This window comes from Xiphias gladius, chromosome 24, assembly GCF_016859285.1.
Source record: "Xiphias gladius isolate SHS-SW01 ecotype Sanya breed wild chromosome 24, ASM1685928v1, whole genome shotgun sequence".
In the NCBI taxonomy this organism is placed as follows: domain Eukaryota; kingdom Metazoa; phylum Chordata; class Actinopteri; order Istiophoriformes; family Xiphiidae; genus Xiphias; species Xiphias gladius.
The window spans coordinates 19,712,209-19,724,710 of NC_053423.1; the positions used below are offsets into that span (position 1 = coordinate 19,712,209).

A 12,502-nucleotide genomic window follows, 5' to 3' on the forward strand; every position below is an offset into this window, starting at 1 on the left:
ATGGAAGCGTCGAGGGGCAGCGAGTGTGCACCAGAGCTGCTATCAGCAGCAGCCGAGTCGAGCCAAGTTTGTTCAGGTTCGACACATGTTTTCCCCTTGGTAAGCGCAGAGGGGAAAACGTGTGTCAGTCAGGCACTCAAGTCAGTTTGTAGCACTATTTAAGGTTGCAGTGCTTTCATTTGTATGGCTGACAGTTAGTTTTCGTAAAAATACAAAAGCCGAGTAGGCAGGAGGAGGTGGAAACTTTTGTCAGTGTCGGACTTAGAGTGCCAGTAGAAAAGATTGGTTCATGTTTTTTTGGACGGGGCTGAGGCCAGTCGAGTTCTTCCACACCGAACTGTGAAAACCACTTCTTTATGGGCCTGGCTTTGTGCACACATTAAATTCCATGTTGAAACAGGAGAGGGCCTGTGCCGCTGTGTGCCTGTTGCCACAAAGTTGAAAGCAGCCTACTGTATAACATATCATTGTATGCTGTAGCATTAACTTTCCCCCCCCAGCTTAACCCAGACCATGAAAACAGTCCCAAAGCAAAATTACACAAAATTAGGACATTTTTAAATTCAAGACATTGTGCCTTTGATGCAATAGTGCAATAAGGCAACAGAGTGCTGTGATTAGATGGGATGCTGTGGGCAGAGTGATGCGGGAGGGAGATATTGAGGGTCATTATAATACCTGTCAAGCAGTCTGACGGGTCACGTCTGTGAAGCATTACAAAGTCACAATAAGGTGTTATAATGGCAAATAAAGTGTTATCACTGCTACAAACTGTTTAAAAATCTTCCCACTTTTGAAAATCTGCAAAAATTGGACCATAGTCTCCCGCTCAGCTGTTTGGTTTTAATTGGTCGATTCATTTTGTGATGAAGTGTAAAATGCGCAGTCAGCGTTTTCTCCTCCTACTGCTGCAGGCTGTGTGACTGTGTCGGGCTGTGGGCTCGTTTGCCTTATGATCCTGCCTCCCGTTAATCGTTCAGTTGCTCCAGTGAACCTCCGCTTTCATTATCTGAAAACAAAAACACTTTGAAAGGGGTTAAAAGTGAGGACGTAGAAGGATTCTGTTAGTTGAGATGGGGTATTTTTGTCCTTCATTTTTCATTTCTGACCTTGCTTCAAAGACAAATCTGCACATCACACATGTAATTTAATAGGATTCTTGAATGACTTTCACATAGTTTTTGTCTTAATAGAAGCTTCGACGAACATTGAGTCATTCCCACCAGACAGATGGTTGTGGCCGGAAGCCAAATCGTCATTTGTGTAGTGTGGAGGGGGACTGGTGGTGGTGGTGGTGGGGTGGGCAGGTGGGTGCATCAAGTGACGTCTCGGTGGCAGTGGACCGCCGGGCTCCGGGAGATTAATTTTTCTCCGCACTTCATAGCGTCTGCACGTCGGCCAGGCTGAGGCCGCGTAGGAAGCTCCCTGAAAAGGGGTGGGGTGGGGGGGCGATTCAGGTTGCCATGGAGACGCAAGTGCTGCAGGGCCCTCCGTGATTTGTCGAGAATACGCGGCATACATATTACATAGCACCAAGAAGAACCACAAAAGGAGACGGGCTCAGCAAGCACCCCAGGGGTCCCGGTTTTGTCGAGGGTGTGTGCACGGCTCTTCGGTCGTGGCTTTTCACAGTCGGTTTTAAGGTAGAAAGAGCCACACAAATCCCGGTGTTACACCGCCGAGCCCTTTCAAAGGGCGTCAGGATTCACGTTGATTATCACTGCAGACGAGGACGGCTGAAAACTGGATGAGCTTCACATGTAGTGTGGGAAGATATGGAACCGCACCGACCTTGAAAGTGAATCAATGAATGAATCCCGCAGGTCTGAATTAAAGCTTTCTCTGGCATTTTGCCTTCCGTGTAGAGTCTTCATTTTTTCTGATTTAAAAAACTGTCTATTTTACTTTATACCTCTGCAACATGTCAAAAGCTCAGTTCAGACAAATGAAAAAATAATTTAGTGATTCTCTCAATCCCCTCAGATGATTTTGGTTTTATATTTCCAGGTTTTGAGGCTTTTTCCTCCCCGGTCCAATGGACGCCAATCAGATCTTGTTAGTGGCGCAGCAGCAAAAGTATCCAGAAACAATGTCCCCGTTATTCCGGATAACCCACAGCCCTCACAGACCTCAATATTCTTTACTGGAACTTCTTTCTATGTAACGAATAGTTTTTCATAATTTGGATGAATCGATTCTTTAACCCGGCAAAGCCGAAAGTCAGACTATGGTTGAGTGAGGAAATTCTTATGAAACCCTGTCACGAACGGATATACTCTGGATAACCGACAGAAAATACCGTCAAACGTTTTCATGGGGACTATTTCTCTGGTAAAAACTAGCCCCAGTGAAAACCTCCCACAGGATCACGGATTATCCTTAGTTACCCGGACATTGTTTCTGAAAATACGTGTTGGTTTTGAACTTTATTTCAATGTACCGTACTTTTTCAGTGATTTGAGCACCACAAACGAAATTCCCTTTATCTCAGAAATATGTCTCAACCTGAGCTGATAAAACCACTAATACCAAATCCACTGAAGCTCAGTGAAACCAGTGTCATTTTTGTCGTCTGGGTGGGGTGACCCTTTAAGATAAAGTATCCATCCATCCATTTTTCTGCCACTAACCCAGGTGTGGATAAGCAGATTAAGCGGGCGTTCAGACCGTTGTTTCAGGTAGCAGTGGGACATGAAATGGGATCCAGGAAGGCTGGTTTGAATAACAGATTATTGCTTTTAAAGGCTTATCGGATACCGAAACACTGCAAAGGGGTTTATAATATTATGATGAAGGGTTTTACTGCTGTGGAAGGTTATGAACGCAACAATTATTTGATCTTTTTTCGGATACAAGGCTAATAGTTGTAATACAGTATTATCGTTCCAAAGTTATCCACCAGGAATGTGTGCTTGCCGTATGCGATCGGCCGAAGCAGCACCTTGCTGGATGTCACGTTGTGGTCCAGCGGAAGCTGAGGCAGGTGAAATTGGCCAGAGAACGACCCTAACTTGTACCTCTCCTTGAAGCGAGGCAGCCCAGGTGTCCCTCTCACCGGCCATCTCTCCCGGCTCCTCCTGGGGGATTCCTCAGATGTTCACAGGCCAGTTGGGATATATAATCCCTCCAGGGTGTTCTGCGTCTGTCCTTTGGTCATAACAGAACATTTTGTATTTTTCTTTTCCCTATAGATTCGATGAGCTCAGAGCAACGACAGAAACTTGCCAAGGAGCGGAGGGAGGAGAGGGCCAGATATATCGGTAAGAACTGATAACAACAAGATGGACATCAAATATTTTGGGTGGAACTCTCTTTTAACGTTGAACAAATGTGATTTTCCTACAAAAAACAATTGAAAGTAATGCATGAAGCATGGATTTGTTGTCACTAACTTGATACATGTGCAAACTCCTATTATATTCTATTCTATTTTTAACCTGGTATCAACTTCCCTCTCTCTATCTCTGTCACTCTGCTCTGTCGTAACTGACGGTTATTGACGTCTCTTATTGTTTCTCCTTGCATGGCTCTCAGAACAGCAAACTCAGCTGCAAGGTAAGGGGCTCCACTAAAACCCTTGTCGTAGGCAGCAGTCATGCCATTCGGGAATGATCAAACTCGTGATGGGAATCCCATTTCCATCCATTTCCCATTGCTCTGGCCCGAAAAGTCTTGCCCTTTTTTCTTCCTCCACGAATCGATTATTTCGTTTTCTGTGGTCATTCAGGTGAAACCTATGAACCCTGCGAACCCTCGGCAGTTTCACTTTTCACTTAAATGTTTCTGCTCATGTAAAATGTAATTTAATTTTGACTTTATGTTTCCTGCATTCCCCTCCGGCGTGCGTGTCCCCCACCTATAATCATGGTTTTACTTGGTTGGCTGCAGAGTAAAACTCCTTCTTATGAAAATATTGTTCTACCCCAAAGTCATGAAAGACTATATCTGGTTTTCAGACACGGGGCTTCTCCCTGTAGAGGAAGGCCAGTGCGTGAGCAGCCAATCAGAGCGGAGCTTGGGGGGCGTTTCCCCGCAGAGACGTCCCTCGGAGCCCTAGGCACTTGGCGTGAAAAATGAGCAGTCATTACCATGAACTGAGACCGGGCCTCTCAGACAGATTAGATTTAATTACTACTTTCATTAGCATCAGTAATCTGGGAATGCTGCAGCCGCACCACGATTTAAGGGGAATTCTTTTGCCTTTTTATCGATAATACCCAAGTCCCTCAGCTGTTTTGAGATAAGTTTAGTTTGCTGCAGTCTGCTGCTGTGTATAATTACATGGTACAAAGGCTTTTTTCATGTTGAGCATGCAATTTGCTGCAACAGCCATGCACTTAATGGCATATAGGTCACAAAACATGATGCTGACTGTTTATCCCGTAAACAACAAATAAATCAAAAGATATAGTGAAGAACTGAGCTTTGTTGTTATGTAACAGCAGCTTCGCACAAAATATTTTGTGGAAATGCAAATCTCTGCGAAAATGAGAGTGTGAAAAGCACACTCAAGCATTCTGCTGGACAGAATGTAGACATAATTGGATTTTTTTTTTTCAGGAATTGGATTCATGGAGGAGTGAAAAAAAAGAGCTTTCTCATTGTAGAAGAGGGTCACACTTGTGTGCCTCTTCGGCTCCTTAGTGAAGATGAGCCGCAGAAAACTGAACTAAACACAAAACACGTCTTTGCCTCGCGAAAATCACCGCTGCATCCTCGCAGAGCTGCTCAACTCACTAAAATGTGTTCCTAATGCTGTCGAACTTGCAGCAATATGAGATAATATTAAGCCATTTCATGTCATCTCTTTGGTTGGTCTAGCATGCAACCCGTCCACATCATCCTCCATATTGAGCTTTTCATTGTTTAAATTCCTTCCCCCCTACTAATAACATCTCGTGGAGGCAAATTCACATACAAGCGAAGAGGAAAGTGTAAATATGTGCTATGAGGCAGATAGCAATACAGCTACTGTCGCACATTAAGGCAGTTTAATGTTAGAGGATTGATTGCTGTTTAATTGTTCCTCCCAGAAATGAGCCACGGGCGGCGTATGTGCAAAGAAACTGGCATCTGCTGGAGGCTGCTGTAAAACACAGTGGGAAACCTCTGCTTATTTACTGTTGTCAGGATTATAGTGTAATGAACACACAGTCTTCCATCTGTTTCAACCCTTCTGTTTGGGTGTTGGTGGTTGAGGCCTATCGAAAGATCTTAGTGACTGTGCAATGTTAAAAATTGAGCAATTAACTTTCTAAGAGGGAAAATTTAGACAAAGACATTTTATTCTTAACTCTAAAGCACTTTAAAGGACTATATTACACATACACTGGTATGTATGTATTTTTTCATTGTGCCTCTTAATAACTTTTTTTAGCCAGCTAGCATCTTTGCTGTAGGTAATGTCGGTCGGTCCATCACTTGTCTGGAAATTTGCCATAGATATTCATGGTCTCCAGAGGATGAATCCTATGATTTCAGTGATTTCCCAACTCTTCTCTAGCTCCACCAGCAGGTGAAAATTTCAATTGTGTAGTATAATATCTCCACGTCTACTGGATGAATTGGCACAAAATTCGGCACAGACATTCACTGTTCCCAGAGGATGAATCCTGTTCACGTTGGTGTTCTTCTAAATTTCTGTCTGGCGCCACCATGAGGCTGACATTTGTGGATCGAAATACACAGGATTTCGGTTACAAAAGGAAAACGTTGAAAGAAAGACAAACAGGATCCTCAGCAACCTTTTGTTTTCTAAAGTTCTCCTCCCATTTTTACTTTTCTCTCTGTGGCAAATGATTCCTTTACTAATTGTCTCTGTTTTACTCATTTTAACTTTCTTAATGTTGACACTTGTTTTGTAACTTTCTTTGTTCTTAGCTTAATTGAGGCTTCTTACATTGTCACCTGGTTTTTAGTACTGTTTTATTTGTGGTGTCCGGTTTAAATCTTGTATTGCTGGGCAAGGTCTTCCTTGAGAAAGAGGTTGCTAACCTCAGTGGGAATTAGTTGGTTAAATAAAGGCTCAATCAAAAAAATCTCTCTTTTCCATCTAAATTTTGACTTCTTGCTGTGGTGACCCTTCAGCGGCGAAGAAAGCGCAGTGGCTGGAGAAGGAGGAGAAGGCCCGACGTCTGAGGGAGAGCCAGCTGGAGGAGCGCAGGAGGAAGCTGGAGGAGCAGCGACTGAAGGCTGAGAAACGCCGAGCTCTGCTGGAGGAGAAACAGAGACAGAAACTAGAAAAGAACAAGGTGAGAAAGATGCATGACAACCACATCTAACTCAGGATATAGTAGCTTAAAGCTGTTAGCTGTTTCTAATTATTAACACAGAGCTAATATGATTGAAATTGGTGGTACCTTGGCCCATGGGCAAATATTCAGAAACACAGTCCTGTTTTCTAAAGTATTCAGTGTTAATTTAACTGTATTTGCTGCATACAACCAATTTTCCATGAACGGAAATGGAATTTGACTTAACAATTATTGACCACAGCAGCGGTTCCCCACCTCTTTGGCTTGCGACCTCTTAAAATGAAACGTGTTCTTGTGACTTCTTGTTGCAACTAGCACATACCTGTGAGTTGTGAGCAGCTCTACCAAAGAGTTATTTTTCCGTTCTAACTGCGCTTTGTTTCATTTAAGTAATTGTTAAAGTAATAGTTTGACATTTTAGGAAATATGCTTAATTGCGTTCGTGTTGAGAGGTAGATGAGAAAATCATTACATTTCACATTTAGATCTGTTAAGTTCGGAGCTAGAGAGATGCTTAGTTTAGCATAAAGACTGGAAACACAGGGAAACAGTTCAAAACTATACCAAACCATACCCACCAACGCCTCTAAAGCTCATTATATAATATTGTTATATATATATATATAAAAAACATACATAATATTATATATTATATATTATATTATATTATATATAAATATATAATATATTGTTCTGTACGTAAGTAGAAATATAAAAACGACAAGTTGTGGTTTTGAAGGGATTCGTGCATTGTAACTATTACTCGGCAAACAACAGACGAAAGCATTGACGGGTCTTAGAGTCTTGTCAAGTCTGCAGGTGCTGGTAGGTGTATTTTGTGACCTTTCAACATAGCCAGGCTAGCTTTTTCCCCCTGTTTCCAGTCTTTATGCTAAGCTAAGCTAATCAGCTGCTGGCACCAGCTTCGTATTTACGGTATAGACGTGAAGGTGGTGTCAATCTTCTCATCTAACTCTCAGCAAGAAGGCAAACAAGCGTATTTCCCAAAATGTCAAGCTAACCCTGTAAGTTAAAGTATCACTACAACAGTGTAAAAATACTCTGTATTAAAAATCTTTCATAAGTAAATGTAGTAAATATTACCAGAAAAATTTACTCAAAGGGCCAAAAGTAAAAACTCCTTTTTATGGAGTGGAAAGGCTGTTATATTATTATATATTAAATTATTTACTGTTTTTATTACTCTTGCTGCCAGGTGGTTGGTCAGTCATTATAAACTCTTGCTGTTCAGCCAAACATTGTTCAAGCCCACAAAACTTTATTTTAAATTCTGATCCAAAAAGATCACAAAGATTAAAACAAAAAACCAGGTATCAGAAAATGTTTTGTTTTTTTCCTGTCTCATCAATCGTCTCACCGGAGCTGCGATTAACAGTTATTTTCAGTATCTGTTAGTCTGCCGATTATTTTCTTGATTAATCGATTGACTGTGTGGTCTAGGAAATATCTAAAAGCAGGGAAAAGAAGGCGATAATTTCTCAGAAGCCAAGGTGACATCTCCAGAGTGCTTGTTTTTTTTCATCCTACAGTCCAAAACACAAAGATAATCATATTAGTATCATAAAAGACAAACAGCAAATCCTCACATGGAGAAGCTGAAACCAGTAAATGTTTGATGTTTTTACATGAAAAATGATTAAACTATTTAGAGTTTCCAATCAATTTTCTGTCAACTGAATAATCAACTAATCTTTGCGGCTGTACTTGTGACAACCCCACAGGGTTTATCCTGGAGGCTGTAACAATCCTCTGGCTGGGAACCACTGGATCACACAGTTGTTTTGTCCACATACTGCTCTAATGTTAGACTGTCAAATGATACGTGACGGGTGAAAATATGTGCAAACACTGACTTAGCTTTGACCATCTGCTCCTCCAGGAGAGATATGAGGCAGCTATCAAGAGGTCAACAAAGAAGACGTGGGCCGAGATCCGCCAGCAGAGGTGGTCCTGGGCGGGCGGACTCAACCAGACCTCCCGCAGAGAAAGTGAGTCTCATGTGAACCATAGCCACATGGAAGAGGCTTAAAGAAGCCACATACATTGACGGGAATACGTCCTCACTGTAACCCAGGTCTTCATGTTGAGCCACGCCACACAGACTGTGACTCACTGGTCCAACTGATGCAATTCAAGGAAATAGCTTGTGAAGGGGTTTGATGTTATGAGGGTGGGGTACCGGGGGCAGATGACCGACAGTAAATTGTAGAGTTAAACCTTTGTAATTCTTCAGTGAATGTTTCTGTTGTTGGGGCAAAAATTGGTTTTGGGTACCAATTTTCTCCATTTAAAAGTGATCATAGAGGCGCAAAGGCGAGCGACAAGGTAGCTGCCTCAAACACGTTTCATTAGATCAGCGGTGTGAGCAGTGTTTTTCAGAGAGCTGTGAGCTACTTTCCCTTTTCAGACCGTCCTGTTATTGGTGTCTGGGCTGCTTCTCTTGGACCCGTGACACTGAGGTCATCACAAGTTTCTCTCCTTCAAAAGTGTGCGAGATCTTGAACGTGTGCGAGAGTGTGCGATATTTTATGCAAATTTTTTTTGCAGCAGAAAAAAAGCGAGAAAGCTTCAAAGAGTTACTCTAAATATGATGTCTAACTATACCACACCCTTCCCATGCTTTCCTCAAAGTTCCTCCCCCCTCTCCCCCATGTCTGAATTCAAATTAACCTCCCCCCTAAACTATAATGAGAAGCCAGTCTGACCTCAGAGAATGGTGAGTCCCTGCTCCCCCTCCAGATCCAGACCGAGGGAGTCGGTCCTCGCACACCGGCCGCTTTGTGAACAGTTGTTGTCTGTTGCGTTCTCTCCGGTGCAGGCAGATGCTCGGCCTCCACGGTCAACTTGCCGAGACAGGTGGACCCTGTCATTAACAACAGGCTGTCCAAGTCCTCTGCCACGCTCTGGAACTCCCCCAACAGAAGTAAGGACGACCCGACGTCAATGTCCACCAGGCTCCCTCCTCTTCCCTCCCCCCTTCCCTTCCTATTCATCCCCCTCCAACTTCCTCCCTCCTCTTCCCTAATCTTTCCTTTATTATTATTATTATTATTATTATAACTGTCGTCTCTGGTGGCCTGCCTGCCTGCCTGTGCTTGGTGACTGGTCATTTACCACCTACTCCCCCACTCTTCTCACACTCTCGGTCTCATATGCATCGTGGTTTTCAATTTCAGTTGGTGGTTGTCATTGATTTAAGTGTCCTCTGCATTTTTGATCAGCCTCCCTTTCACCTCGACATCACTGAGCCATATTTTATGATATTTTTTGGTATGTGTGTTTCATAGGTTTTATAAGTTCATATCTTGTCAAAACACCTTCCTTTTTGGTTACCCCCCCTCCACTTTACTGTTGGTGGTTTGGTCTGGTGGTTGTGGTGGTATTGGTGGTGGATATTATAGTGTGACTGTTGCAAATGAACCCAGTATAGCAAATAAATGCACATGCATTGTAATATATGTATTTTTTTATATATATAACTCTATAGCAGGTTTACATAGAGATTAAGCCTCTCTTGTTGGTTAGTTATTTACTGCAGCATATTGCTGCCAACACAACAAAAAAACATTAGTTCAGTTTCTTGTTACAACATGAAAAGTTTCTCATTCTAATACAACTACCTTTACATTATAACAAGATATTTTTCATGTTGTTATTACATATTTTCTTGATATTACTACATGCTAGATTATCCTGCATTTTATTATTCTAGATTATTTTACAAGGAACTTTTCTACTCGTAACAACACATCACTTTATCTTGTTGCGTCATGAATTTTTCCAAATTTTCACAAATGCAACATATGGTTGAAACAAGAAACTTTTCTCATCATAAAATAGTAGTTTGATATGTTATTACAACAAACAAGACTAAGAGTCTACAGCCATGCTAGCGGCTCTGTGAGGCTGTACGTAGACAAATTGGTTCTTTGAGCTAAATGCTAACGCCAACATTTTCACCACCGTAGTTTAATATGTCAGCATGCTAGCACTTGCTAATTAGCACTAAACATAAAGCACAGGTGAGGCCGACGAGGTTTTAAAGAGGGACCACAACATCAGTTTCTGTTGCCACAAGCCACAGATACAAGATAATGTTAAATGCTAAAATGTAGCTTAACAGTAGCACAAGTGGAAATAGTAATGTAGGCAGCAAATGGTCATAACAGACCAAGTAAGGCTGACAGTCCATCGAATAGTAATATTTTACTCAAAGCCGCATATCATATGTAAACCTCATGGAGGATGACCAAATTCGGGAGAATTCATCCTATGGGGCCCATGAATGTCTGTACAAAATTTAATGTCTATCCACGTAAAAGTTGTTGTGATATTTCAGTCTTTACCATAGTGGTGGACTGACTGACGTACAGCCATGCCGCTAGTGTGGGTAAAAACTTCCATATGTTGCTTTAACCGGAAGGTTATGGGATACAACTAAGTAAAATTAGATGTTGTTAGATTGAGAAAAGTTTCTCGTAAAAACAAAATAATTTAGTATATAGTAATAACAAAAAAAAAAATCTTGTTATAATGTGAAAAAGACGTGTTAAATGATGTCGTAAATTGTTGTAAAATGAAACTGGGCAACAATTTTTTGGTCAAGTTGGCACCAATACAACGTCATAATAATAATATAGTAATAATAATATTTCAACTAGAATGGCACTCAGAGAGCACAGACCTCCACCAAGGCCAATGTCAAACAACATACACCAGACTTCAGAGAAAAAAATTCAAATTCATAGTAAATGAACCGGATCTGCCCCAATATTTAATGGGTTCCTTCCTGGCCCAGACCCCATCCCTCCACCAACTTCAGTGCAAATCCGTTCAGTACATTTTGCGTAATCCTGCTGACAGATAAACCAATAAACAGACACTGGCGAAAACATAACCTCCTTGGTGGAGGTAATTAACTTGTTATATCAAACTCATTTCATCAGACTCCTGAGTTGCCACATGTACATGAGCAGCGCTGTCTTCATCTCAGATTCATCACGCCTGATAACATGTGTCATTATAGTTCGTATCACCCACAGTGCAATCAGCAGTTCGGCTCCCGGCTCCCTCGTCGCCACAATAGAGACTCAGATTTTGTGCCTGATCGACACTAATAGAGATCTGCCGATACTGCGGGCACATGAAAGGACATCTCGGAGCTGAATCATATTTTTGCAGAGCCAGAGTCAGATGTCAGGGCTGGTGTTTCTGGCCTTGGGAGATGCCCTGCACAGTGTACCAATAATAGTGTAGAGGAGGGGAGGTGACGTTTATAGATCCAGGCATCAGTCTACCTCCAGGTGAACAGTCGATCACCAGGCAGCAGCTCAGCCTACTCTTGCCGCATTGGAGAAGGAAGAGGAGGAGGGAAACCGCTGTTGCATAGCAACAGGAAGGAGGTAGCTGAGATACCAGTTAGTCATAAAACATGTTGTGAAAATGATCCGTCCAACGTACAGCAGAGGTGACTGCCAGTGCTGTTGTATGAGAAAGTCCAGCCTATGATACGAGGAGGGTTTTTCGTGTTTGTTAAACGCATGACAACAACAAAACTCACACCTGGTGTCGTTTTTGGCAGCGCTGTTGTGATTGCACTATTGTTATTGGTGTTCGTAGGTACCATGCACACCTCTGTTGTGTTACACTACAACAGATCATTGACAAGAAGCTGAAGTTGTAAGTACACAACTTCAAAAAAAAACCCAAACATTTTTGCACAGCATGTTGTGAAGTTTTTGTTATGAGAGACAGGAAATCCACAGAAACTGGACTTGCTGTTGTAATCCATTTGACATAAAGTTGAGATGGTACATTCTGTGTCCATGTGTTTGTTTTTGTCTTCTGTGTGTGTTTTTCTGCTACGTGATGTCAGTCAGTGAGATGCCTCCGAAGACTTAGCTTCGTACTTAATGCACAGATATGGGAGTGGCATCATTCCTCCCATCGAGCGCTCGGCAAGAAGGCAAACCAAGCGTATTTCCAAAAATGTCACAATGTCACTATCCCTGTGAGTTAAAGCATCAGTACAGCAATTTAAGAATATCTGTTACGAGGAAAAGTCCCGCATTCAAACCCTTAGTTAAGTAAAAGTACAGAAGTATTACCAGCAAAATGTACTCAAAGTATCAAAAGTAAAATTATGCGGTCGAATGGCTGCTGTCACTGTTATCACATATCATGTTATCAAATTATTCACTCATGCTGTGCAGACAAGCAATGTTCAA

The 12,502-nt window shown here is 42.0% G+C and overlaps 1 protein-coding gene across 5 annotated transcripts in view; it reads left to right on the forward strand.

Moving 5' to 3' along the window:
* Positions 1 to 12,502, forward strand: part of LOC120786306 (MAP7 domain-containing protein 1-like) — a 48,679-nt gene that overhangs the window by 20,997 nt on the left and 15,180 nt on the right. For 2 of the 5 annotated variants that reach the window (XM_040121680.1, XM_040121682.1), the window contains exons 3-7: positions 3,192 to 3,260; positions 3,535 to 3,555; positions 6,088 to 6,251; positions 8,155 to 8,263; positions 9,094 to 9,198. In XM_040121680.1, the coding sequence (XP_039977614.1) occupies positions 3,192 to 3,260; positions 3,535 to 3,555; positions 6,088 to 6,251; positions 8,155 to 8,263; positions 9,094 to 9,198 (468 nt within the window). The remainder of the gene's footprint in view (positions 1 to 3,191; positions 3,261 to 3,534; positions 3,556 to 6,087; positions 6,252 to 8,154; positions 8,264 to 9,093; positions 9,199 to 12,502) is intronic. The other 3 variants (XM_040121683.1, XM_040121681.1, XM_040121684.1) reach the window with 3 other exon arrangements.